This window comes from Salmo salar, chromosome 20, assembly GCF_965601325.2.
Source record: "Salmo salar chromosome 20, fSalSal1, whole genome shotgun sequence".
NCBI classification, from domain to species: domain Eukaryota; kingdom Metazoa; phylum Chordata; class Actinopteri; order Salmoniformes; family Salmonidae; genus Salmo; species Salmo salar.
Genome location: NC_138310.1, coordinates 51,570,612 through 51,598,599, shown reverse-complemented (window position 1 = coordinate 51,598,599; position 27,988 = coordinate 51,570,612). Strand labels below are relative to the sequence as shown.

Below are 27,988 nucleotides of genomic sequence, written 5' to 3'. Positions count from 1 at the left end.
CCCCCCCCAATACATGCTTGTGACAGTCAAAAGTTCAGCTGATTGGATGGTTTCTCCTTGTCTCCTCCCCCACGCGTCGAGAGACGCCCGCCACCCACCCCGCCAAGTGACTGCAGCCCGCCATCCTTTTGGCCAGACACTGTGGAGGGGTGGGCTGCGATTGGTGGGTGCGAAAGAGAGGGCCACTCACTGTTGTTTGGAGCGCCAGAACCGTCCGGCGATGGAGCCCAAGGAGATGCCCTGCTTCTTCGGCTGGGCCAGCTCAGCCAACCTCTGCTCCTCCTCCTGTCCCCCCCACACACACACACACCAGTATCTACAGTTACATCAATATCTAATGAACTATAGCTCTAAAGCTCTCACAAAACAGATGGATAAAGGGCATCAAGCGTGAAAATGTTGTTCCTACAGAAAATGTAATGTTTCTTGAGAATGGGGACACTTCTCTTGGTTGGTAATGTTAGTGTATTTGTTAGTTGACATCCATTGCTCCTGAACATTGGGTTTGTTTGGACTGTACCTGTGCTAGCTGTGCTTGTCTGCGTTTGAAGGCCTCTATGGGGTCATCTTCCAGTGCGTAGTTCTCCAGCACAGAACGCACGTCATCCACTCCACTGAGCGCAATGGCTGCCGGAGAAAAACATGAGTGAATAGCGTGTCTGGGAAGGAACAGGCTTGTCGACACTCACGCCATTGCACACACACTTACTCTTGAGGAAATGAGCTAGGTCGTAGAGTGTTCGGTCTTCTGAGTTGCCGTCCCACTTTGTCAGAGCCATACCGTTGAAAGGCTGCAGGCTGAAGGCTTCCCTCTTACAGTCCACCACTATCACCTTGGAGGTATCCCGGTTCAGACACGACACGTCCTAAAGGGGAGGGTGGAAAAGAGTTGAGTTACAAGACTCTCTGAAGAGGAATTCATCTAAAGAAAGTTGAGTTAAATTAAATCTATCCCTTTCATTGTTTAAAAGGTACTTGTGACAAATCCAAGAAATACACAAAATGCCTTACAATCATCTTAGATCATCAATAAATGTAATGTTTGCATATATATATATACACACACACACACACACACACACGTAGAGGGGAGAACACACACTTTCCCCTGGCCTGCCCTGTGTATTGCGTCTCAGTGGTGGGCCTGGGGAGCAGATGGAGGGACTCCGAGTTCTCCTTATCACTGTCATCTGGACAAATGCCTCAAATGAAATACAGAAATCTAATTTACAGAAGTGTTCACACCCCTTTGCTACGATACTCCAAATTGAGCAACAACAACAAAAATGCTAATGTTTGTACATGATTTAGAATGAAACACACCGGTCTATATAAAGTCCCACAGTTGACAGTGCATGTCAGAGCAGAAACTATACCATGAAGTCCAAGGAAATGTCTGTAGATCTCAGAGAGAGAATTGTGATGAGGCATACATCTGGGGAAGGGTATAAAACAAGTTCTAGAGTGTCGACAGTTTCCAAGAGCACAGTGGTCTCCATCATTGGGAAATAAAAAAAATGGATCTACCCAGACCTCTGCCTAGAGCTGGCCGTCTGACCAAACTGAGCAACCGGGCAAGAAGGACCTTCGTCAGGGAGGTGACCAAGAACCCAATGACTACTCTGACAGAACTAGAGTCCATTGGCTAAGATGTGAGAACCTGTCAGATGGACAAGTCTCTTCACCAATCTGGGAGAGTGACTAGACGGAAGTCACCCTTGAGAAAAAAGGCACACAACACATCTGGAGTTTGCAAAAAGGAATGTGAAAGAAAAGATCATAAGGCAAAAGACTATGGTCTGATGAGACAAAAATGCACAGCTCATCACCCAACTAACACCATCCCTACTGTGAAGCATGGTGGTGGCAGCATCCTGCTATGGGGATTCTTTTCAGCAGCAGGTACTGGGAGACTGGTAAGGATAGCGGAAACAATGAACAGCGACAAATACAGGCAAATTCTTGATGAGGACCTGGTTCAGAGTGCAACCTTAGACAGGGGTGAAGATTTGTTCCAACAGGACAATGACTCCAGGCACACAGCCAAAGTAACGCTGGAATGGCTTTAAAACGAGAACGTGGGAGTCCTCAAGTGGCCCAGACTTGAATCCCATTGAAAATCTGTGGAAAGAATTGAAGATTGATGTTCACAGCCATTCCCCATCTACCTTAAAACCTGTTAGGGCTAGGGGGCAGTATTGACACGGCTGGATAAAAAACATACCCGATTTAATCTGGTTACCACTCCTACCCAGTAACTAGAATATGCATATACTTATTACATATGGATAGAAAACACCCTAAATTTTCTAAAACTGTTTGAATGGTGTCTGTGTATAACAGAACTCAAATGGCAGGTCAAAACCTGAGAGATTCCTTTACAGGAAGTGGCCTGTCTGACCATTTCTTGAACTTCTTTTCCATCTCTATCATTTACTAAGGATCTCTGCTCTAACGTGACACTTCCCACGTCGTCCATAGGCGCTCAGAGCCCGGGAAAAAAAACAGAATGTCGTCATCCCAGCCCCAGGCTGAAACACATTATCGCCTTTCTCAAGTGGCCGATCAAGGGACATTGGGCTTATGCGCGTGACCCCGACCGCCCCCGCCTTTGGGATTTTTTCCTCTGTTTGCCGAAAAGGAGACTCCCTGTCGGAATATTATCGCTTTTCTACGAGAAAAATGTCGTAAAAATTGATTTTAAACAGCGGTTGACATGCTTCGAAGTACGGTAATGGAATATTTAGAATTTTATTGTCACGAATTGCGCCATGCGCGCGACACTTCTTTACTATTTCGGATAGTGTCTGGAACGCACGAACAAAACGCCGCTATTCGGATATAACGATGGATTATTTTGGACCAAACCAACATTTGTTATTGAAGTAGCAGTCCTGGGTGTGCATTCTGACGAAGACAACAAAAGGTAATCAAACTTTTATAATAGTAAATATGATTATGGTGAGTGCTAAACTTGCCGGGTGTCTAAATAGCGAGCCCGTGATGCCTGGGCTATGTACTTAGAATATTGCAAAATGTGCTTTCACCAAAAAGCTATTTTAAAATCGGACATATCGAGTGCATAGAGGAGGTCTGTATCTATAATTCTTAAAATAATTGTTATGCTTTTTGTGAACGTTTATCGTGAGTAATTTAGTAAAATGTTAGCGAATTCCCCGGAAGTTTGCGGGGGGTATGCTAGTTCTGAACGTCACATGCTAATGTAAAAAGCTGGTTTTTGATATAAATATGAACTTGATTGAACAAAACATGCATGTATTGTATAACATAATGTCCTAGGGTTGTCATCTGATGAAGATCAAAGGTGAGTGCTGCATTTAGCTGTCTTCTGGGTTTTGGTGACATATGCTGGCTTGAAAAATGGGTGTCTGATTATTTCTGGCTTGGTACTCTGCTGACATAATCTAATGTTTTGCTTTCGTTGTAAAGCCTTTTTGAAATCGGACAGTGTGGTTAGATTAACGAGAGTCTTGTCTTTAAATGGCTGTAAAATAGTCATATGTTTGAGAAATTGAAGTAATAGGATTTTTAAGGTTTTGAAAATCGCGCCACAGGCTGGCAGTGGCTGTTACGTAGGCGTCCCACCTAGCAAGCGTCCCACCTAGCCCATAGAGGTTAACAGAGCTTGAGAAAATCCCCAAATCCAGATGTACAAAGCTGATAGACATACCCAAGACGACTGAAAGCTGTGATCACTGTCGATAAGTGCTTCTTCAAATTATTGACTCAGGGTTGTGAATATTTGGTAACACTTAAAACCTAAAATGTCATAACATGTTATGACACGGTCATAGCCATGTCATAATTAAGCAATAAGGCTAGAGGGGGTGTGGTATATGGTCAATATACCACAGCTAAGAGCTGTTCTTATGCACGACGCAACGTGCCTGGATACAGCCCTTAGCTGTGGTATATTGGCCATATACCACCAACCCCCAAGGTGCCTTATTGCTATTATAAACTGTTTACCAACGTAATTAAAGCAGTACAAATAAAATGTGTCATACACGTGGTATACGGTCTGATATACCACGGCTGTCAGCCAATCAGCATTCTGGGCTCAAACCCCCCAGTTTATAATAGGTCATAATAGCTGACATAACACGGTCATCACACATATTTAGACCTGTTGTGACATATTGCATTATTTTATAGCTGGAAACTTATGTAGGTGTTATAAATCAGCCATTAATTAACTGATGTCAGACATGCACCTACCCAAATGCTCTGTTGCTGATGACTGGGAAGAATGCCGGAGCAGATTTCAGGAGCAGGACAAGACACCATCTTTTTGACTAATAAGGGCATGTACGTGATAGGCCTATCTGGCTTAAATGATTATGATGGCGATGATGCTTCTTCACAGTGTCAGTGTATTTACTAAGTTATTTAAAATGTCATTACTACAACAAAAGGATTTAACAAATGAAAGGAAACTTCGTGCCAGGCGTCACTAATGAATACTTATGTAAATTAGATATCTGTATTCCATTTTCAATAAATATCTAAAAACATGTTTTCACTTTGTCATTATGGGGTATTGTGGTGTAGAACTCATTTTGAATTCAGGCTGTAAAACAACATTTGGAATAAGGGGTATGAACACTTTGTAAAGGCACTGTAGGGCTCTGGTTTCACAGGCAGCAGTGCTCCTAAAAAAGCAACAGGCTGTGAGCCGGAGTAGGAATGTGTCCAACCCACACACACCCTCTCATAGGGTTACACACAAGTTTGGTGAGCAGGTAAACAAACAGTGTACTAGTATGACTACTTAAATCTGACACTCCCATGGAGAATGAAACAACTTCAACTGAAAAGAAACAAAAATAAAACTGATCTCTGAAACGCAAATTTGGTGGGGCAGTCGAGCACTCAACAGTCTTGTTCAACTCCATCCAGTCGGTCCACCTGTGGCAGAAGGTCGTGCACTCCACTAACTGCCCTATGTCTCTGGGGGGGGGGGGGGGGGGGTCTAAGCTAGGCCACATCTCACCCCTCAAAAGTTGGACTTGTCATCAACATCAATGGCTGATTCTACCACAGCCTGGTTCTAATCACAGTTAATTAGACGGACCAGACGATAACGTGTCGTCGTCAGACAGGCCCGCTGATTTTATTGACACCTCGCATCTGTGGCTCCACATTGTTTAAAAACTTTTTTGGGGGAAAGAACACCATCGAAATTCACCATTGGACAGACGCCTGAGGTCTCTGTGGACTCGGCTCTCTATTCAGACCTCTCTCTCTCTCTGCCTCCTGGTTGCTTTTCAGAGGGCCAGATGGAAGGCGAGGGAGACAGAGGGGAGGGGGGGTGAAGAGAGAGAGACAGAGATGGGCAGAAAGTCACCAACGGTAGGGGAGGAGGACAGGAGACACGTGAATTCAGGCGAGTACACAGAAGGAGAGGAAGATCCTGTATGTAACGTTAGACTGATCACCAAATAAACACATTCAAGTTCTGTATAGCAGGGGGTAGCAGGTTACCCTTATCAACTATTCATGTTTCCCGATGAATATGAGTTTTCGTAGTGAGTGATTAACATGGAAAGAACTGACCTCCATGAACAATACACGGCCATGCATCTTCACAGAGAAGGTATACCTATACACCGCTATGTAGGGACCAGAACCACACATTTACTACTAGGCCAATTTAGTTTCCCATGCATTACAAAAGCACCCCATTGAAACATGGTGATGTAGGCTAGGCATGTTAATTACAGTCAGCTCTGATACAGCTCGTAATACACAGCCATTTAAGATGCCAGGCGACATGATTAAAGCAACAGTAGCCACCTTATACAGTATTACCTTAGAGGTTCTCTCGGGTGACAAGTTAGTTTAGCAAAGTTAACACTATTGTACTTCAGCCATGCATGGAGACGGACTCCGGCTGTTGGAGAGAGGGGGGCATAAGGTTAATGAGGCCCAGAAAGGGGGGGGGAGGAGAACCCCCCCCCTATTGTCAGGGGCAGAGGATGAAAGAAAGAGAGATGTAGTTGGAGCATAGGAAAATCAATGCGGAGCAGAAGGCGGCTATGGAGCGGAGACATGGGTGGGGGGGGGTTTGGGGTACGGCACAGTGGAGAGGGGTGCACCGGGGGGTTCTGGGCTAGGGGGCTTGGCCCAGGAGGAGCGGGGTTGAAAAAGAGCACACTAATATCTCAGAGTCTTAAACTCAACTCATGTCTTAGAAAACAACAGAGACAGAGAGAGCATACACACAGGTATATCCAAAATAAAGCAAACCAAATACAACATTAACAAACAGGGCATTTGTCTGAACAATTTGATGGCTTTTATACACCAACATGGGTGTAATACTGTGTTATTGGAGGCTTACGCAGTGTACATAAAACAACAGTACACACACGGTGGCGGAAGGTCAGCCTGACGACTTGTTACCTTGACGTGATGTCCTTCCATGTAACGCGTGGCGTCCCTGAAGAGGCGGTACATGACAAAGCCCTGGGGGTCGATGCTGTCAATCAGAGGGTACGCCGTCTGGTGAGAGAGAACCCGCATTACATCACAACGTTACACAGCATTGACATGCTAGATGCATATATGCATGACGGCCATCGGTTACATGGCTAGAGTTGGGCTGAGGATAGGGACAGACCTAGGATTGTGTCGTCAGGTTCTAGTTCCCTGGCTGCTGCTCATAATAAAAAAAATTAAAAAAAAACGCATTTCAAATCTAAAGTAACAGCTTCTCAGAATTACATGGCTTAGTCAGCACTACCGCAGTGGGCAGGTGTAATGTGAAGCCCAGGAAACCTTGATGGGTCAATGATCCATACTGCGTAGGGAAATCTGCAGCTAGCGGAGGTACAGACGAGGCTTCAGTTTGACTTGGCACAGTCACTGCTGCAGGTCACCACAACACTAAGGCTGACCTTCACCCAGAGAAAACAAAACAGTCCCTAAACAAGGAGCCAATTAGACCCTGAGCGGAGCATGGCTCATTTGCATATAAATGTTGGCATAAATAAAAGGGGTATTTGCAGCCCAAAAGGCATACCGTTCTGAGCCCGCCTGTTGGCCAAGACGTAGGTAATTAGGACAAACAGGGGTGAGGCATATTGGTACCAAAACAGTCAAACGCAACAACACTCGGGATGTTGTTTGAGATCAAGAATCATCAACAGTGCTAGTTTGGAGTGACAAAACAAAAATGTGTTTCGGGGGTGGGTCATTGTCCATTAGAACAAAAAGGTCTACAGGGGAATCAAGGAGGTGACAGGAGCAGAATGCGCTCACAAATGAGCTAAGCCACACCAGGCGGTAAGAGCAGCCCTGATTGGCTGTGGCAGAGGCAGGTGACTGTTAAGTAAGTGAGGCAGGCAGGTCTGTGCCTTAACCTATCCAAAATGCTTCAAGTGGCATGTGACTTATTTCAGCAGTTAATGTGTTATGTTGCAACACGAAGAGAATTGCAATGTTGATTGCCACAAGAGGGACAAAAAGATGGGTGTGGATTTATGGGAAATTCTATTCGTAAACATAGGACGGCAAAGTTGTACTTGAAACCATCACGGTACAATAATGGCGTGACAAGATCTTGTAAGTCATTGGCCCACGCCAGAACAGCATTCAGCCATGTCACTCACCATGCCTGTTTCAGCAGTGAAGATCACTATCTCGTAGAGAGGGGCTAGCTGCTGGAACAGGTAGTCGATGCCTGGCCTCTTCTTGAAGCGCCAGCCTGTAGCCAGCTGTGGGGAGGACCGGAGAACAAACCAGTTTACCTCACATGCTTAAAGACATACTAACTACTCCCAACAGCAATGGGATAGATTATGGATAGAACACTCACTGAACGCTATCCACAAAAAGTCAGTGAATAATCAATTTCAAATCATCAGTTATTTATGTTATAGAATGTTATATTTAGGGTAACATTTGTATTTTTTTCCGACAGCCACTATCCAATCCACATAAATGCACACAACCAGTGAATGATTCATTAGTCTGTCAGGTTATAAAGTGGTATATTTACAGGCATACATTTAGCTTTTTCGACAGCCTAAACGGAGCAGTTTATGGCAGATGAAGCCTTTGGACGACCTCCTGGGTGCAGGCCTGTGTTACCACAAAAAGTCACTTGTCTTTTCGTCAGAAATCAAAGGCTCTGCGTGCAGGGCCACGAAGTGGCTGTCTGCTGAGGGCAGGTGTCGGGTTACGGCCGCGCCCCACCTGTCTGGCACTCGTAGGCGGAGCGGGCATGGAGACCACTCAGGTAAGGGGGAGTAGGGAGGTTCTCAGGTAGAGGGCCAGGTGGAAGGTGGTGTTAGAGTAAGGGCTGGGACAGGCTCTGAGGGGGCCAGGTGAAAGCCACAGGTAATGAGTGAGAGGAAGGGGGGTCTTTACAGATAGTGGAGGATGACAGGTGGTGGGCCCCCAGCGACCCACAGGCCAGATGGCCACCCGCCACACACAGAGGATCGGGGGGGGGGGGGGGGGGGGGGGGGGCTTGAGGTAAAAGCTTAAGTAAACAAATAAAAACAAGTCTACTTATGAATTATCAATGTACCTTCCAACCCCAGCCATGGAACTATCAAATGTTTTTTCCTTGTTGCGTTCAAGGCTGTACTGAGAGAAGGCATCCAGGTCACCCAGCCAGGGCCTGGTGCCAGGAGGTAAGGTGGTGGGTGAGGTGTGTTGGGGAGGAAAGGGGTGGTACGTACCGACCACTCGGGGTGCAGGAGGACGTCTGTGAGCTCTAGGACCAGGGTGTAGGGAGGCTGGTAGTAGGGCTCCCTCAGGGGGTCAGGAAGCAGCTTGGGGCTCGTGGGCTCAATGATCATCTGGGGGGCACAGACATGACATCATACAACTATACAATAACAATGCTGCGGTGGGAAGAGCAAGTGAAACATCAGAACTATGTGGGTCAATTGACATCAGCCAAGCTTCATTTAAAAAAAAGTATGCAATTTGTATTTTGTGGTGAACGAGGCCTATCCCTTTAACACTTCAGATCATTCTTAAGATGTTTTTCCTCTCCCGGCTCGCCGTAGTAAAATTGGAGGAGATTGTATTTGGCTGCTTATGTGGGAATGCAGGAGCATTAGAGCTTCCTTAGTTTGTTTGCTGGCCTCATCACCGCAAACCCCATAAAGCCATAATCCTGTAAGAACCAGCTGCAAGAGGGAAATGGGACGCATGGAAGAGAGAACTGATATGTTCAGGAGACCCGAGGCCAGGGAGGACGAGAGGGGGAGGTGTGTTGTCGAGATGCAGGGAGGAAAGGGTGCGCGCATGTGCATACACACACACACGGAGACAGGGGGCTGTTCACGCTCCATTGAAGAGATCAAAGACCTACGAGGGAGATGGATTTGTGTGTATGTGTGTGTGTGGGGGGGGTCTAACGGAACAGCAGCTGCAGGCTAATGCAGAGGCGCCTTCCTGCTCGAAGCGGTGTGGCTGCACCTGCCTCTGCTTCAGTAAAGACAGACAGATAAGAGGCCTAACATGGCTCCCAGTGTCACCAAGTATAAATATCCCAAACCAGAGGTTATCCCAGGAGTTTAGTGGACAACGACCTATTCTACCTCCCTGAACCAAACACCCCAGGCCTCGGAGGAAAAGGCTGACTAGAGTGGAACAATCCATTGATCAGGCTACATTGAACAGTGGGAGTGTCAGAAACCGTTTCTTCTGTTTTGCGTTTATTTATCGTCACCCACCTGTCTGTAGTCTTGGAAATACTTGAACGTCCTTCTCAACTGCTGGATAACCGGGGCGTCTGTAAGAGAGAAAACGAGAGGAAATGTTAGCTATAAACATTGTGGAGTGCGCATCATTTCTCAACACACCATACTCAATACGGAACACTTAGCCCAAGGTCCATGTACACTATTATTTTGACTATTTTCTACATTGTAGAATAATAGTGAAGACATCTAAACTATGAAATAACATATGGAATCATGTAGTAACCCAAAACGTGTTAAAAACAAAATCAAAAGATATTTTATTTTTTAGATTCTTCAAAGCAGGCACCCATTGCCTTGACGACAGCTTGGCATTTCTCAACCAGCTTCATGAGGTATGCTTTTCCAACAGTCTTGAAGGAGTTCCCACATATGCTGAGCACTTGTGGCTGCTTTTCCTTCACTCTGCGGTCCAACTCATCCCAAGCCATCTCAATTGGGTTGAGGTCAGGTGATTGTGGAGGCCAGGTCATCTGATGCAGCGCTCCATCACTCTCCTTCTTGGTAAAATAGCCCTTACACAGCCTGGAGGTGTGTTGGGTCATTGTCCTGATAGGATGGCGTATTGGTGCAGAATGCTGTGGTAGCCATGCTGGTTAAGTGTACCTTGAATTCTAAATAAATCACTGACAGTGTCACAAGCAAAGCACCCCACACCATCTCCTCCATGCTTCACGGTGGGAACCACACAAGGAGATTATCCATTCACCTAATCTGCATCTCACAAAGACACAGCGGTTCAAACCAAAAATCTCAAATTTAGACTCATCAGACCAAAAGGACAGATTTCCACCAGTCTAATGTCCATTGCATGTGTTTCTTGGCCCAAGCAGGTCTCTTCTTATTGGGGCCCTTTAGTAGTGTTTTTTTTGCAGCAATTCAACCACGAAGGCCTGATTCATAGTTTCCTCTGAACAGTTGATGTTGAGATGTGTCTGTTACTTGAACAATGTAAAGCATTTACTTGGGCTGCAATTTCTGAGGCTGGTTACTCTAATGAACTTATCTGCTGCAGCAGAGCTAACCCTGGGTCTTCCTATCCTGTGGCAGATGTTTCATCATCGCACTTGGTCGTTGCGACTGCACTTGAAGAAACTTTCAAAGTTCTTGAAATTTCCCTTATTGACTGACCTTCATGTCTTAAAGTAATGGACTGTAATTTCTCTTGGTTATTTGAGCTGCTCTTGCCATAATATGGACTTGGTCTTTTACCAAATAAGGCTATCTTATGTATACCACTCCTACCTTGTAACAACACAACTGATTGGCTCAAACGCATTAAGAAAATTCCACAAATTAACTTAAGGCGGCACACCTGTTAATTGAAATGCATTCCAGGTGACTACCTCATGAAGCTGGTTGAGAGAATGCCAAGAGTGTGCAAAGCTGTCAAGGCAAAGAGTGGCTACTTTGAAAAATCTCAAATATATTTTGACTTGTTTAACACTTTTTGGGTTACTACATGATTCTGTGTTATTTCATAGTTTTGATGTCTTCACTATTATTTCTACAATGTAGAATATAGTAAAAAAAAAAAAAAAAAAAAAATGGAATCAGTAGGCGTGTCCAAACTCTTGACTGGTACTGTATGAGTATTAACCATGTTTTGAGGCCATGTAGTGTTTGACATTTTCTGATATGCCACAGCTGTCAGGTACATGGATTTACCTGACAGCTGTTTCTCTCTCTTGGCAGAAGAGAAATGCTGTTGACAGGGATGTAAACAAATTTGTGCACAACGTTTGAGAGAAATAAGATTTGAGCGTATGGAACATTTCTGGGATCTTTTAATATCAGCTCTTGAAACATGGAACCGACACTTTACATGTTGTGTTTTTATTTTTGTTCTGTGTATGTAGCAACTGCTGATTGCCCATTGCGTCCATATATATATATTGACCATAGGAGTTATTGAGCATCTCAAGCCAACTCTGGTGGTGGTAGAATGTACACAGCCGCGGTCCTAACAAATGACGCAATGGGCAATCAGCAGTTGCTACATACACAGAACAAAAATAAAAACACAACATGTAAAGTGTCGGTTCCATGTTTCAAGAGCTGATATTAAAAGATCCCAGAAATGTTCCATACGCTCAAATCTTATTTCTCTCAAACATGGTGCACAAATTTGTTTACATCCCTGTCAACAGCATTTCTCTTCTGCCAAGAGAGAGAAACAGCTGTCAGGTAAATCCATGTACCTGACAGCTGTGGCATATCAGAAAATGTCAAACACTACATGGCCTCAAAACATGGTTAATACTCATTTGAATAGCATGAATGGTTAGTCCTTGCATCCATAGCTGAATTTGAGTGTTTACATTTCTCCAGCCCCATCCCTTAGCAGTCTCCCTGGTTTGTTAAAAAGCTTTATTGTTTCTATGGCTGATTACCGCTTTAAGACCGCAGCATCGGGGACTGCAGCATTGGTCCCAACAAATAACATCTCAGTAAATTCATGGCAAATGCTACCACTCAGCTAAACCATGCAGCCAGGTGACTCTGGTATGTGAAGTCATTTGGGACCGAGGGGGAGTGAGAGAGACGGAGTAGGTCTCTATGGGCCTATAGTGTCCGGCCTGCTTGCAGCCACAGTGTGTTTAACCAGGCAGGCCCCTCTGGGTCCCCCAGCCCAGTAACAGCAGGCCTGGGAGTGGGTGACCTGGTTAAACACCCCCCTAACCCGTCTGCATATGCCTGTTTTATCTGGCCTGGGAGGTACATACTCTTCCAGAGAGCGTGGGACTGTGACCGACCACGTTGACAAACCTCTCCCATGGGAGCGCAGAGCCAAGCCAGGCTGGGGATCGTTATACCCCCCCGCAGAGGGACGGGGGTTGCAGAGGCATGTGTATGCATGCGAGTATGTGTGCGCAAATGTGGAATATGGGTAAGGGGGATAGTAGTGGAGGGATGAGATTGAAAGGAGGATGACAGGAAAAGGATGGTGAGGAGATTAATATTTGTCAGCCAGGCCACAGTGAGTCCTCCAATAATGAGTGAGGTGGGGAAGCTACCTCAATTTCTGGCCATATAGTCAGGGACATAGGCATTCCATTTCCTCCATTGGCTGTCATTATGACTGATCAAATTCTGTCTCATCAAAAGCAGAACCCCCATTATAGCAAAAACAAAGCAGTCTGTTCCCACAGTTGGGACCGACTGACAGGAAGGCCAGAAAAGTAGGCTTTAACAAGCAGCAGCACTCTGGTCAGGCAGCCTCGTCCTAAACTTGTTTGCCAGTGTAATAGAGGCAGGCCATAGTGGCCAGTGGAAAGGCTATGTTGCTCTCGGGAGAGATGTCAATTTAAACAGGGGAGAAGTAGGGAGGGAACAAGGGAGGAAGATTGATGGTCGGGCCTCCGGACACAACAAAGGCCTCCTTTAATCCTCGACCGGGGTGGCATATGCTCCGCTAGTTTGCTTAAGGCCATTATTACTCAATTGCCTTTCTTCTCCCCATTTTCTTTTTTTGGGCAGGGGGGGGGGGCTCTTGCTTTTCTTTTCTCTTTTGGCCCGCACTGTCAATCACTTCTTTCTTGGGCCATGACAAACGGTCGTCCGGCCTCGCTCTTTGCAGTGGGGGTAAGGGGGAGGGCAGGGGCCCCTTCTGTTAGAATACCCGGCTTAGGGACACAGGCTGTTGGTTGGGCCAGTAGGTACAGGAGGCAGGCTGGGTTGGTTAGTTAGGAGCCCTGGTGGTCTTTATCCTCCTAGGGGCTTTACGTCTCTGTCAGAGCGAGCAAACACGGAGGTCGTACAGAACGGCCCCTCAACTCACAGCCAAACACGCTCTGAGGATCATAGCTGTGGGATACTAACTGGGACACAGAGGGTGAATCCATCTGATAAAACGGACCGGAAGAGATGAGGTCTTCCAAGTCATGAAATAACTCTGAAAAGTCAGTGATTTAAGCCTAACAATAGTGCTTGAAGATTAAAGCAATACATTTTTTCCCCTCCCCCTAAACATCCGGTGTGGGTACCGATTGATTGCATACTGCATCCAGACTGTTTCTTAGAGCCACAGTACACATTAGGAGAAAGCAACACCTTCCAACCTCGGTGAGTATTTTGAAAGCAGTCCTGCATGTCACACACCAGTGTGGCCTCAACAGGGTGCTTTTTGGGGAGCTCAGTCACAGCCTCTAACGCTCCTCCTCAGCATAATGCCGGTGCTCTGAATACCATCACTTGGCATGGCGACACGGGTCTCGCAAGCACGCCTGTTTGCAGGCCAGACCTCAACGCCCCGGGTCCTCCCATCCAGTGGAGGCATCCAGGCTGCCCCCCCCCAATCCCCTTCACTTGCCTTCTACAACTTGGGTTGGAGGGGCGCATGGGCAGTGGGCTGGAATGGTCCCGCTACACTCCTCCGGGGGCGGCTCCTCAGGCCTTCATTAGGGGTATTGAACGCTGTGGGTGCATTTGGGCTGGCCAATAACAGCAGCCGTAGCAGCACTCTGGGCACTAAGGTAATAAAGAGACGCAGCAACGTTCCCAGATAGAGACAGACGTAGTGGACTTTGGGGAGCGTGACAGCGTGAGGAATTAATTATTTGTATAACATTGTTACGCGTTTAAAGAGGAGACTTCCCCATGTTCTGTCGGATAGAACATTTTTAGAAAGTGCCGCAGCTGTCCCCGGCATTAGCATAGTTTTGAAGCAGGGAGGGAGGCACCTCGCGACTCAGTCCCCCTGCTCTGCCCTCCTGTCATTTCAATAGCATAGCCAGTCCTAGGAGAACACTATACAGTCCCTCATATCCACACTGACCAAAAGTGCACTCAGAGGAGGGGGGGGGGACAATTAAAATACCAACGAAACAGACATCTAGGACTATTAATCTATTGGGGAAACCAATGGGTTGTAACTAGAGGTCGACCGATTAATCGGAATGGCCGATTAATTAGGGCCGATTTCAAGTTTTCATAACAATCGGAAATCGCTATTTTTGGACGCCGACTTGGCCGTTTTTTTTTTTTTTAGACCTTTATTTAACTAGGCAAGTCAGTTAAGAACACATTCTTATTTTCAATGACGGCCTAGGAACGGTGGGTTAACTGCCTTGTTCAGGGGCAGAACGACAGATTTTTACCTTGTCAGCTCAGGGATTCAATCTTGCAACCTTACGGTTAACTAGTCCAGCGCTCTAACCACCTGCTTTACATTGCACTCCACGAGGTTACGCGAATGCAGTAAGAAGCTAAGGTAAGTTGCTAGCTAGCATAACAATTATGATTAAAAAAAAAACAATCATAATCACTAGTTAAACTAGTAATATCAACCATGTGTAGTCATCTAGCCTGTCCCGCGTTGCATATAATCGCTTAGGTACACGTTGCTCCAACCATAAACATCAATGCCTTTCTTAAAATCAATACACAAGTATATATTTTTAAACCTGCATATTTAGCTAAAAGAAATCCAGGTTAGTAGGCAATATTAACCAGGTGAAATTGTGTCATTTTGCATTCATTGCACGCAGTCAGGGTATATGCAACAGTTTGGGCCGCCTGGCTCGTTGCGAACTAATTTGCCAGAATTTTACGTAATTATGACATAACACTGAAGGTTGTGCAATGTAACAGGAATAACGTTTTGTTTTCGAGATGATAGTTTCCGGATTCCACCATATTAATGACCTAAGGCTTGTATTTGTGTGTTATTATATTATAATTAAGTCTATGATTTGATAGAGCAGTCTGACTGAGCGATGGTAGGCAGCAGCAGGCTCGTAAGCATTCATTCAAAATAGCACTTTAGTGCGTTTTGCCAGCAGCTCTTCGCAATGCTTCATGCATTGCGCTGTTTATGACTTCAAGCCTGTCAACTCCCGAGATTAGGCTGGTGTAACCCATGTGAAATGGCTAGCTAGTTAGCGGGGTGCGCGCTAATAGCGTTTCAAACGTCACTCGCTCTGAGACTTGGAGTAGTTGTTTCCCTTGCTCTGCATGGGTAACGCTGCGTCGAGGGTGGCTGTTGTCGATGTGTTCCTGGTTCGAGCCCAGGTAGGAGCGAGGAGAGGGACGGAAGCTATACTGTTACAGTGGCAATACTAAAGTGCCTATAAGAACATCCAATAGTCAAAGGTATATGAAATACAAAATTGTATAGAGAGAAATGGTCCTATAATAACTACAACCTAAAACATCTTACCTGGGAATATTGAAGACTCATGTTAAAAGGAACCACCAGCTTTCATATGTTCTGAGCAAGGAACTTAAACGTTAGCTTTTTTACATGGCACATACTGCACTTTTACTTTCTTCTCCAACACTTTGTTTTCGCATTATTTAAACCAAATTGAACATGTTCATTATTTATTTGAGGCTAAATAGATGTTATTGATGTATTATATTAAGTTAAAATAAGTGTTCATTCAGTTTTGTATTTGTCATTATTACAAATAAAAAAATAAAAAAATAAAATAAACAATCGGCCAACTAATCGGTATCGGCTTTTTTGGGTCCTCCAATAAATCGGTATCGGCGTTAAAAATCTGAAATCGGTCGACCTCTAGTTGTAACACTTAAAAATGTAAAAATGGAAAGAAACAATGTAATTTCCACTTTCCAGTGTGTCAGTCTTATCATGAGGCCCTTTCCACCAGGTTGTCAGCCTGTTGGGGGGGGGGGGTAACATGGTGGTAGTCACACACAAAGGGGGATGGTTGGCATTGCCTGTGTGTTGGGTGTGGGACCCCTGCAAGGCATGGCATTTCTCACTGGGTTGATCGATCATACAACCCCCTTCCTGCCCACAATCCAAGGCTGACAGCAGAACATGCAAGTTGGGGGGGGGGGGGCTCATCTGAACCACTGTCAATGAATGGGTGGAGGGTGTTGTGAACATGGTATGGATAAGAATGGGGATTAGATTGGTGGAGGTCAAGCAAACACAGCCCACAAGCTCGCTCATTTTGTATTGACAAATCTAAGGGAACTGTAAACAGGGTTAAGACTTCAAGTTAACCACCAACAGCTGTCTGAACCTTGTTATTCCATGTTTATGTAGCCTTTACCTTTACTTCAGCTATAAAACACAACTGATGTAATGTGAGATCCTTTTACAGCCCAGGAGCAGATGTTGGGGAACGCAGGTGTGCCAAAAGCCTCAGACACCAAAATAAAAACACTGATCTCAAAGCTAACTCAACTTTGAGAAAAGAAAACCTCTTCAAAACACCTTGTGGATTAGACTGAATACCACAGGTAGCGTCAGTCATTGGGGAAACAACTCACCATTGTCAAACTGATCTGGAATCTGAAAGAGAAGACAGGAGGAAAGTGAGAAACGGTCCACTTCTCTCACACACACACACACACTTGCGTGATTGCCAGGTCAGTGTCAATCAGATGGTACTGTTGACAGAAAAACTCGACATGAATTACAATATATGGCAAATGCACAAGGTAAATAACATAACATTTTGTGGTTGTGTTGATGTTCAAATGTCAGTGTCAGCCAATTCAGCGGGGTCCAAACAGCCACAACACCTCAAATACTAGTGAATATTCCTTTATTGAAGTTGATAGCCATCCAGGCTAGTTAGCATTTAAATCTCTACTATGCATCTAAACCAGCAAAAATGGTCAGGGGGTCAGAAAATAATACATTTGTACACTGCAAGCCCAAAAAGAGAGATTTGTATTTGTAAATAACAATCATTTCATACCTTGATTACATTGAGACACGATCACCTCTTTTTTTTGTGGGGATACTTGGGAACAGTTTTCCTAAAATAAACTAGTTTTTAGTTGAATTCCTGCTGATTTGACAGACCCCAAATCACTGGTGGACCGGTTTTGGCCCAGGGGCAGACCCCTGATCTAAACTGAACAGAAAATCTGTACCAATGCTTCACAAAGTCTTCTTAACAGTTCTTAGGCAGGGACTAAGGTACCAAAATAAAAAATAAATAAAAGAGACAGCCATTTTCTCATTGAGAGCACAGACACCAAGACCGTCCAAACCACTCACGCTCTACTCTCCGCCTGGACAGACCAGCATCTGTGTGTAGCGTGAAATAATATCCAGTATATTGAACCGGGGTACTGCTGCATGTCTCTGTGCAGTCATGCCTATGTGTAGCCCTCCCCCTGGCCCCTCCCTCATGGTGACACTTTCAGCAGCGCTCCACTCAAGCCCACCAATTACCAGACAAATTAAATCTCCCAGCTGATGAATATTCAGCTGCATCTGCCACCTGGGGGTCTGCCTGCCTGCCCGGCGAGCGAGAACCAGCCGGGGGCCACCACATGCTGCACGCTGGGGCCACCACATGGGAACAGAGGTTGCGGGCTGGAGCTGTTTTATCCCCCTTCTCAACACCCCTTCCTCCCTAACAAGGCTGCTCTGAGGGGGTTGCAGTAGTTGAAGACACAACTACACCCCCTGCTGCCTGTGCCTGGTTATAAGGAGTTTCCCTTACATAAGACATCATTTGATCACTGACACGATTTAGATAAGCAGTTATCTATAGTGACTTATTCCCCAATTATATTCGATTCATTTTATAATGTCCCAGGTAAACCTGTATATTAGGGCCAAGGTACGGCGATGGGCCAATGGGGAAAAAAGGTAAACACAGCCATGATGACTCAGCCTAGTGTGCCCTCTTGTGGCTGTGTAAGGAGAATGAGATTGGGAAAACATCCTTTTCACTTGCCCTAAAGAGGTCAACACAGTCTACGCAAACGGTGTCGACAGAGGTCCATTTGTGTTGCATTCCAAAAATTCAGCTGCACAAAATGTACGTAGAACTATGTAGAGAGCCATGCAAACGAACCTCTGTTGGCTCTGTTTGTGTAGAGCCCAAGAGATTCTTTGCTGGCAGCCAACCTTGGAATTTAAAGCCCTCAGACGAGACATCTCAGTCAGAGATAAGCTTAGGAAAGACAGGCAAATGACTGAGTCGTATCAACTCCTATGTCGGTGATGTCTAGTAGATAGTGTCCAGCATCTCCACCTTCCTTTCCAAAACCAATAGTGTAACATACGCTAAAGCTAGTCAGGGTTGGAGTCAGTTCAGGACATAATTTGTTTATGAATTTCAACTAATCAATGAATCTCATTGCCATGCTTTGTCCCGATTTTATAATTAGCCTAATTAAATGGAACTAACCATGAATATTATGCACTCTCAAAAAGCTACCAGTTGAAGTCAGAAGTATACATAAACTGAGTTTAAATGTATTTGGCTAAGGTGTTTCACAATTCCTGACATTCAATCCCAGTAAAAATTCCCTGTTTTAGGTCAGTTAGGATCACCACTTTATTTTAAGAATGTGAGATGTCAGAATAATTGTAGAGAGAATTATTTATTTCAGCTTTTATTTCTTTCATCACATTCCCAATGGGTCAGAAGTTTACATACACTCAATTAGTATTTGGTAGCATTGCCTTTAAATTGTTTAATTTGGGTCAAACGTGTCGGGTAGCCTTCCACAGTAAGTTCGGTGATTTTTGGCCCATTCCTCCTGACAGAGCTGGTGTAACTGAGTCAGTTTGTAGGCCTCCTTGCTTGCACACACTTTTTCAGTTCTGCCCACAAACTTTCTATAGGATTGAGGTCAGGGCTTTGTGATGGCCACTCCAATACCTTGACTTTGTTGTCCTTAAGCCATTTTGCAACAACTTTGGAAGTATGCTTGGGGTCATTGTCCATTTGGAAGACCCATTTCGACCAAGCTTTATCTTCCTGACTGATGTCTTGAGATGTTGCTTCAATATATCCACATAATTTCCCTCCTCATGATGCCATCTATTTTTTGACATGCTGCAGGAGGGACTGGTGCAAAGCACCTCCACAACATGATGCTGCCACCCCCATGCTTCACGGTTGGAATGGTGTTCTTCAGCTTGCAAGCCTCCCGCTTTTTCCTCCAAACATAACGATGGTCATTATGTTTCATCAGACCAGAGGACATTTCTCCAAAAAGGACGATCTTTGTCCCCATGTGCAGTTGCAAACCGTAGTCTGGCTTTTTTAAATGGCGGTTTGGACCAGTGGTTTCTTGCTTGCTGAGCGGCCTTTCAGGCTATGTCGATTAAGGACTCGTTTTACTGTGGATATAGATCCTTTTGTACCGGTTTCCTCCAGCATCTTCACAAGGTCCTTTGCTGTTGTTCTGGGATTGATTTGCACTTTTCGCACCAAAGTACATTCATCTCTAGGAGAGAGAACGGGTCTCCTTCCTGAGTGGTACGACGGCTGCGTGGTCCCATGGTGTTTATACTTGGGTACTATTGTTTGTACAGATGAACACGGTACCTTCAGGCGTTTGGAAATTGGATGAACCAGACTTGGAGGTCTACGATTTTTTTCTCCTGAGGCCTTAGCGGATTTCTTTTGATTTTCTCATGATGTCAAGCAACGAGGCACTGAGTTTGAAGGTAGGCCTTGAAATACATCCACAGATACACCTCCAAATGACTCAAAGCTTCTAAAGCCATGACATTTTCTGGAATTTTCCAAGCTGTTTAAAAACGCAGTCAACTTAGTGTACGTAAACTTTTGACCCACTGGAATTGTGATACAGGGAATTAAGTGAAATAATCTGTCTAAACAATTGCTGGAAAATGTACTTGTGTCATGCACAAAGTAGATGTCCTAACCGACTTGCCAAAACTACAGCTTGTTCACAAGGAATTTGTAGAGTGGTTGGAAAACATGTTTTAATGACTCCAACCTAAGTATGTAAACTTCCAACTTCAACTGTAAATATGGAACTATAAAAACAAGCAGAATGTTGCTAGAACATAAATATTCCTTGCCTCTGCTCTGACTAGAGCATGTCTGGCCCATTAAAGCATCTCTCAAGAACCACTTCTAGCACAGAGCAGTGATTTAACTCAGAAAATACTTTTGTTTGCCAAATTAGACTTTCAGAGGAGGTTGACATTGTACGAGGTGTGCGAGTGCTCATTTAGGGGCAATTCACACCTCATTACAACACTGGGCCAGAGGCCCGGGAGACCAGGGGCAGGCCATGTTCCCGAAACAGCAACAGGATGGCCATGGGAACTCAAACATCAGGAAGTGGCCACTTATTACTCAGATATGAAAATAGTTCAAATCAAATGTTATTGGTCACATGCGCCGAATACAACAGGTGAAGACCTTACAAGCCCTTAAGCAACAATGCAGTTCAAGAAAAACTACTAGAGTGTACAATATGGATATATGAGAGCATCGATCCTCACAGCAACAAACTGGTAAGGAGCATTATACGAGATGGTGCTTGAGCTAGTGAAAGGAATGAGAATTGGTTGTCACCAATGTTCCCTCTAAGCTGCTTGCAGCTCCCCAGGACTGCCTGCGCAGAGAAGCACGAGATTGAACTTCACTCATTGTCATATATGGATCTGTGCCATTCTCTTTGTTTACAGCATGAGCGGTCGTGAGTAGATGCGCTTGTTTTGACATCAAAGCGAAAGCTGCATTTTGTCAAGTGCGCACATTTGTTCATATTGTTTGCTAGTTAGTGAGTTAATAGCCAAGTTATAGATAATTGGTAGTCAGCAATGGGGAAGTGATAGCTTCCTACAAGAGCGCAAAACCTGTGCATTTCTAGAGATCTTTGAAAAGGGAGTCAGGTAAAGAGATTGTATTTTGAGACAGGCTTGAATAAGGTAGCATCATTTCTGGGATTCTCTAATAAATGGTATAGGAATAATAATGCATTTTATTTTGTTGTGGTTTCGTGAATCAAACAACAACATGAAGGACAAGTGGATAAACGGGTTAATGTTAAGCCCTGCATGTTTTCCCCCCCCCAAAAGTCTCATGGAATATAGGCCTACATTGAACACCACTCATTTGCAGCTACTGTAGGCTGAATGACAGAACAGCCATTTCCATGTTAAAAAGTTATTGAATGCATTTTCCCCATAGTTTTCTTTTTTAATGGTAGGCCACTCCGGTAGTCCTACATTATGATCAAATAGGGGTGGCAGGTAGCCTAGTGGTTAGAGCGTTGGGCCAGTAACCGAAAGGTTGCTGGATAGAATCCCCAACCTGACAAGGTAAAAATCTGTCGTTCTGCCCCTGAACAAGGCAGTTAAACCCACTGTTCCCCGGTAGGCCGTCATTGCACACAGAATTTTCACAACATTCAAGTTTGCACTCAGCAGACCTGAAAATTGCTCAATGCAGGAAAAAAATGCATCCGTTTTGGAAATTCAGCAGAACCCCTAGAGCAGGGGTCACCAACCTTTCGAGTCAAGATCACTTTTGTAGTCAAAAAGCAAGCAGAGATCTATCACTCAGAATTTGTTTTAACTTAAAAAGAACATTAACCTACTAAAAACAGTTATTTAGGAATGGAGGTTTGTGCAGTAGGCGTAATATATTATTCACAGCATATTGGCTATATGCCTGGCCTACCAATATTGTTCTTCTCAGACCACATATTTCAAAACTCGAGCTTTGATAACAAAATAGATCAGTTGCGAGGCACTTGCGAGGCACAGCTGAGCATACATTGAAAAGTTGTTTTTTCATTTTACAGGACTGATGGTACCTGCATCTGATGATCAAGGTGCTTTCAAGACAACTGGGAACTCTGGAGAAAGACAAAAAAACGAGGTCAAATCATGATGTCAGTGACGTTCAGTCACAGTCCCTGCTCTCTTCTTCCATCTTTGAGACTGACCAGATGGAGGGGACAGTCGTCCACCTGATGGCCAAACTCCGAGTCGCACTGCATCTTCCTCATGCACAAATTAATGTTGTTCCTATGACCTGAGAAAGTGAAATATTCCTCGATATTAAAATAGACACGACGAGCTGCTAATAATAAAAACGCAGGGCTATCGATACACTTGGCTACTCACTCATTGTATCTGCAGAAGCAAATGGAAGTTGGGAGAAGCGCTTTTAAGCTTTGTAATAGTGTTTAACAAAAACAGTGTTGATACTTAAGACATTAACTCACTCTTTGCTGTTTTTGACAGTCTCTCTCTGGTCATGGTTTTAAAAGTTATGAAATCTCACTTAGCCAAGTATGCTGTGGCCGAGGAAGCTGTAGGAACGGTGATTTGAGCTATCCGATTTGTTGGTTCAAAATGGGAACACTTTGCCTACAGGGCTTCTGAATCAAGTGCACCTACCGCCAACAGCGCAATAGGAATAATACATTTTAAAAAATTAGCACAAGCCTTTCTCGTGAGCTTTTCTACAGAAATGTTTGGCGATCGACTAGGAATGCCTTGATGATCGACCAGTCGATCGCAATCAACCAGTTGGTGACCACTGCCCTAGAGCGACAAAATTCTCTCATATTACAAGATAATACTTTTAATCGATTGCAAAACAGGGGAAAATGGGAGCCAAACAGAACCCAATCCAAAGGCTACTTGACATATGATAAGGCTGTAGAATTACTGTTGTCACTCAGTACAAAATTGAGTGCCTCCTTATTTTATCCCCCCAGAGACTCAGTGTAGATGACTAGTCATGCTTTCACTAGCATGTTCAGCCTTAGAACCTTGAGGCAACTGCATTAATGCAAAGCCAAAAATATGCTGTCCAAGATTAACCTTGAAATGTTACTGCATTAATCTACCCTTGCACTCTTCCATCAGACAGGTGTACAAGACATTAGGCTCCTCTGCTTCCAGAGAAAGCCATAGAGATGAGAACGGGACCCAGCTCCTTTTCTGTGACACACAAAGACATCCAACACAGCTCCTCCAGTCTGAGGGGGACAAGGGTGGGATCCAGGACCCAGAAGCCTGGCACACTTCACTCACAGCAGCCTGACAAGTGTGCCCACAAGAGCCCTTTGACGTGGGTGATAGGTGAGAAAAGCGTACTCTTAAGTGCCCACCTACCCAAAGTTCCAAAGCCAGAGCTCTAACCCCTGGAAGTGGGACACAATTCACAGCAGCCTAACACGTGTGCCTTTTGAAGTGGGAACAAGCTTAAACTGTAAAGTGAACAACAGGGCATGAGAGGTGAAATAAGTGTGCTCTTTGAAGTGCCCCAAACCTTTTACCACTGACACAGGCCACAATCTCCTGAGAAGTGTACCCTTTGGTGGCTTGGTCTCACTTAAGGCAGGACATGATGGGCAACACGTCATGAGGAAGTGTGCCAGAGGTGTAGAACCGCAGACCAGGATTTCATCAGACCAAACATTTGTGCCAAACAGGACCAAATCGACCACTTAACCTAAGACTTGGTTTTAGAGCTACTGATGTCCCTCAGTACAAGAATGAACACCTAATTTCATCCCCACAGAAACTCATAAGTGTAGATGACTAGTCGTGTTTTCAGTAGCATGTTCAGCCTTAAAACCTCTGGCTACTGATGAATGCAAAGCCCAAATATGCTGCTGTACAAGACAGCCCTTGGATGTAACTGCATTAATCTACTTTAGTACTCTTCCATTGGACATGTGGGCCAGGCGTTCACGTTAGGCTCTTCTGGTTCCGGAGAGGAATCAAGAGATGACAACAGGATCCAACTCCTTCTCTCACTGACACAAAGGGTTCTAATTGACACAGCTCCTCCAGTCTAAGGGGACAAGTGTTGGATCCAGCACCAAGAGGTCTGGTACACTCCACTCACAGCCTGACAAGTGTGCCCTTTGAAGTAAGAGAAGTGTGCTCTTTCAAGTGCCCACCTTCCCAATCCCACACCTCGAACCCGTGGCAGAAGGCGACACATCACATAAGGCCCACATCCCTCAAATCACAGCAACCTGAGAAATGTGCCCTTTGAAGTGGCCACAGGTTAACTATAAAACACCAAATGAGGGTCTTTGGTGATGAAGTGAGCCCTAAGAAATGTCAAAGTTCAAACCCACAGCTCTAATCCCTGGCACATATCACAGTTACCTGAGACATGTGCCCTGTGGAGGACGTTGCCCACCATCCTGTTCTCATTCCACACATCCTGCCCAAGCTAATGCCTCTGAAAAAAAAATGAACATTAGTGATTACAAGAGTCATCTCCGCCAACTACAGCATGTTCATCTTGAGGCATGCTCCTTCAGTGGCTTTTGATTTATATTTTATCCTCTGATTGTGTGTACCTTACAGTAAAATGGTGATAAATTGCTGTTAGCACAAGGAACCTTAATATTAGGCAAGTAGCTGGTCACCTCATGTACTATGATAAGGTTTTCATTCAAAAAGTGTTGAGTAAATGGACATCAATTCAGTCAGGGATCGAGAATTCAAATCATAAAAGCAGAGCCTTGGAAAGGTGTTGCAGACTTTAGGCTCCTCTGGTTCCAGAGAGGAAGCAATAGAGGATGAGAACAGGATCCTTGGACTTCTCTCACAGTGACACCCAAAGACCTCAAATTAAAAACACAGCTCCTCCAGTCTGCAGGGACAAGTATGGGATCCGGGCACTAAGAGGCCCGGCACACTCCACTCACAGAAGCCTGACAAGTGTGCTTTTCAAAATGCCCACCTTCCTAACCCCACACCTTTAACACACTATTTACAGTAGACTGACAACAGTGCCCTTTGAAGTGGACAACAGGACCACACCTGAAAGGTGAAAGAAGTGTGCTCTTTGAAGTAGCCACCTTCCCAGACTCACACCGCTAGTCCCTGATGGTTTCCCACAAGGCACATACACACCGCAAGCGCTAGCTTGAACCAATTGACGAGCTACATGGGATCTACCTGAGAAGTGTGATAAGTCTGTCATTTTACGTCACCACCTTCCATTATGCACACTTTAAAACCCACTGGCACAAGCCAGTGTTTGCTTGAAGTTTGACAGAACTTCGTCTGGAAATCTTTTACCTCTGCTTTTCAACAATTGGTCCTATAAGGCAATAAACCATATGTTCTGCATCTAAAACATGTTAATGAAAACATACCGTGTTTCCTTGTTCATCCACTGAATTGCTACCTGTAGATAGGGAGGAAAAACACATTACTCATGATAGTATTATAGATCTATGTGTTTGAAACATGAGTATTTATTGCATTGCATGCATCAGATGCCATGTGTCACAAATCAAATTACTTCTGAAAAGCATATGGCACCACACAATGTGTCATGCGTTTCAGAAAAGAGACAGACATCGTGAAACATTCAACCATTGCTTTTGACAAGTATGGTCATGTCTTCTACAATTCCCCCATCCATTACTGTCAGCCCTGTTAGGCTGACAGTAATGACAGAAAGTACAATAACACTGGAATATGCCAAGGAATTTAAATCTTTGATTCATAAACAGCTATTGAACAGTAACTTGATCAGAAAAGTCAGACATGCTTTAAAAAAAAAAAATTTAAAACACATGAGAAAGACGAGTGCAAAGAAAATGCTGATCAAAATTCTACACCATTTAGATGAGATGAAAGGCGAGTAATATACAAAATGCCCATTCACCTAAAGCTCAAAACAAGTTATCAGGAATGCCCTCCTAAAAGGAAATATTCCACAAAGCAAGGAGAGGGTGTCCCAAATCACTCCACTATCTTCAGTATGACCTTCACTAGTGCTGCTGGTTACGGGTCAGCCCTTGACATGCTGCTGCTCTGACAGAGTGGAGGGGACCAAAGAGGGAAAAGGCGGACTCACCGAATACGTACACCATGCCGACGGCACCCCCTATCCCCATCAGGCCTGCTAAACGCATCACCATCTTCTTGGCATAGGCTGTGTTCTCCTTCTGTTTCTTGTCCTCTCCCTGGTCCTGCTTCTGCTCCGAGTCCCCATCCCCCTCTGGAGGGGGCTGTCCCTGTCAGTGCAAACAACCAGGTCAGATTCCTTTATATTTCCTAACACAAGCCAGCTAGACATTATATCGGGAATAGATAGCTACAATACAGAATAGCTTGGAAAATAAGGAACTTTTCTAATTTAAAGGGAAATGAGATTATGAATCAAACTAACTCAGTGACGTAAGACATTGGTCATAGGTTCGAAAGATTTAGAGATTCAATTTAAAGCAAAATAACCTGCACTGTTATTAAACTGTGACAATAAGATTAATCAGTGTGCGTGCAGGAAATGCATTGGGGGCGTGCGTGCAGGAAATGCATTGGGGGCGTGGAGGGTATACCTGACCTTCAAAAATCAAATCAAAAAGTCAAAAAACCTTGGCAGATACCATATATCTAATGTAATGTTAGACTTGTACAGAAGCCTTGATGTGAGAAAAATAAATAGATGGTGGCTGAACATGGGAGTATAACCGCATAGCTAGCTGGATATCTAGGTAAAGCTAGTTAGCTAACGTTACTTGGCTAGGTGATGAATCCACTTGGTAGCTAGCTGGCTAATATCATGCTATAAGGCTAGCTTATCTCCTGGAATATGCCTGGATGTGTGACATGTGAAAGTAAGCTGGTGATTAGCTAACGTTAACTAACTAGCTAGGTAACACTAACTCACTGGCAATTGAAAACAAAGATATGTAGCTAGCTAACTAGCTAGCTAATTATTACAGCTAGTAGCAAAGGCAATGTTGGTAGGCTAGCTAGCTGACTGGATACAGCCAGTTGGATGACAGGGTCCGTGTTATCTGGGATCCTTGGGACGTCACTACCTCATTGAAGGTGAAATGTAAATGGTTTCGCTAAGTGTTAGGGTATGGGTTAAGGTTAGGTTTTAGGCTCAAGGATCCCGAATTGGAATGACATGGATGGCAGGATAGCCTAGCTCAACATGTTAAATCGGCGAATGTATTGGTTCAGCAAATAATGGGGTGTAAATGGAAAATAATTATTGTGAGAGACCCGGAGGTTCAACAAACTGCAAATGACAACTCATGAAAACTAAACCAGCTAATTGATAAAGTGTCTCTTTGGCTTTTCTGTAGCATTGCTTGTTAAAATTATGTATATCTAGCTAACGTTACCGAACCAAGCATGGAGGAATGTCAGCTAGCTAGCTTGACTCACCTGACTCTTCTGTTGCTGCTGAAGCCTCTCTTGCAAGATTGCTTGAGCGAGTCCACCTGTAGCACTGCCATCTCCTGTTGGCGGCTTCTCCGTGGAAAGTGCCCGAATCAAGTCCACCCCCGTGGAGTTGGAACCCCCTCTCCCTCCGTTCCTGAGCCTGAGGAGGCCCCTGCTCGCCCGGACACACATGGGGAACATCGACGTTGCCGACATCTTGAATGGGACAGAGCCGGTGAACATAGCGCGAGTGAAAAGGACAAACGCGCCTGATTGGCTTATGTTACTCTGAGCGACAGCCATAAAGTGCAATAAAACTCGTTAAAGGTCATGTGGAACAAAATAGGGCGGTATTTACAGCCTT

The 27,988-nt window shown here is 44.7% G+C and overlaps 1 protein-coding gene across 1 annotated transcript; it reads right to left on the bottom strand.

Annotated features, from left to right (window-relative positions):
- Nucleotides 1-4: 4 nt before the first annotated feature.
- LOC106580763 (mitochondrial import inner membrane translocase subunit TIM50) lies at nucleotides 5-27,907 on the bottom strand. The gene is made up of 11 exons (XM_014162148.3): nucleotides 27,628-27,907; nucleotides 26,303-26,462; nucleotides 25,593-25,624; nucleotides 16,989-17,010; nucleotides 9,717-9,775; nucleotides 8,712-8,831; nucleotides 7,635-7,739; nucleotides 6,427-6,525; nucleotides 710-866; nucleotides 521-627; nucleotides 5-285 (listed from the first exon to the last, which is right to left on the bottom strand). Exons 1-11 carry the CDS (start codon nucleotides 27,865-27,867, stop codon nucleotides 187-189), a joined length of 1,200 nt encoding a protein of 399 aa, XP_014017623.2. The 5' UTR covers nucleotides 27,868-27,907; the 3' UTR covers nucleotides 5-186.
- Between the last annotated feature and the right edge of the window lie 81 nt (nucleotides 27,908-27,988).

Bases quoted from the DNA above. Each gene is read 5' to 3' on its own strand.
- LOC106580763 (XM_014162148.3), bottom strand. From the start codon at position 27,867: ATGTTCACCGGCTCTGTCCCATTCAAGATGTCGGCAACGTCGATGTTC. The intron at 25,625-26,302 runs GTGAGTCCGCCT...CCCTATCTACAG, and splicing joins CGGCATGGTGTACGTATTCG to GTAGCAATTCAGTGGATGAA. The intron at 8,832-9,716 runs GTGGGTGACGAT...TGTGCCCCCCAG, and splicing joins ATTTCCAAGACTACAGACAG to ATGATCATTGAGCCCACGAG.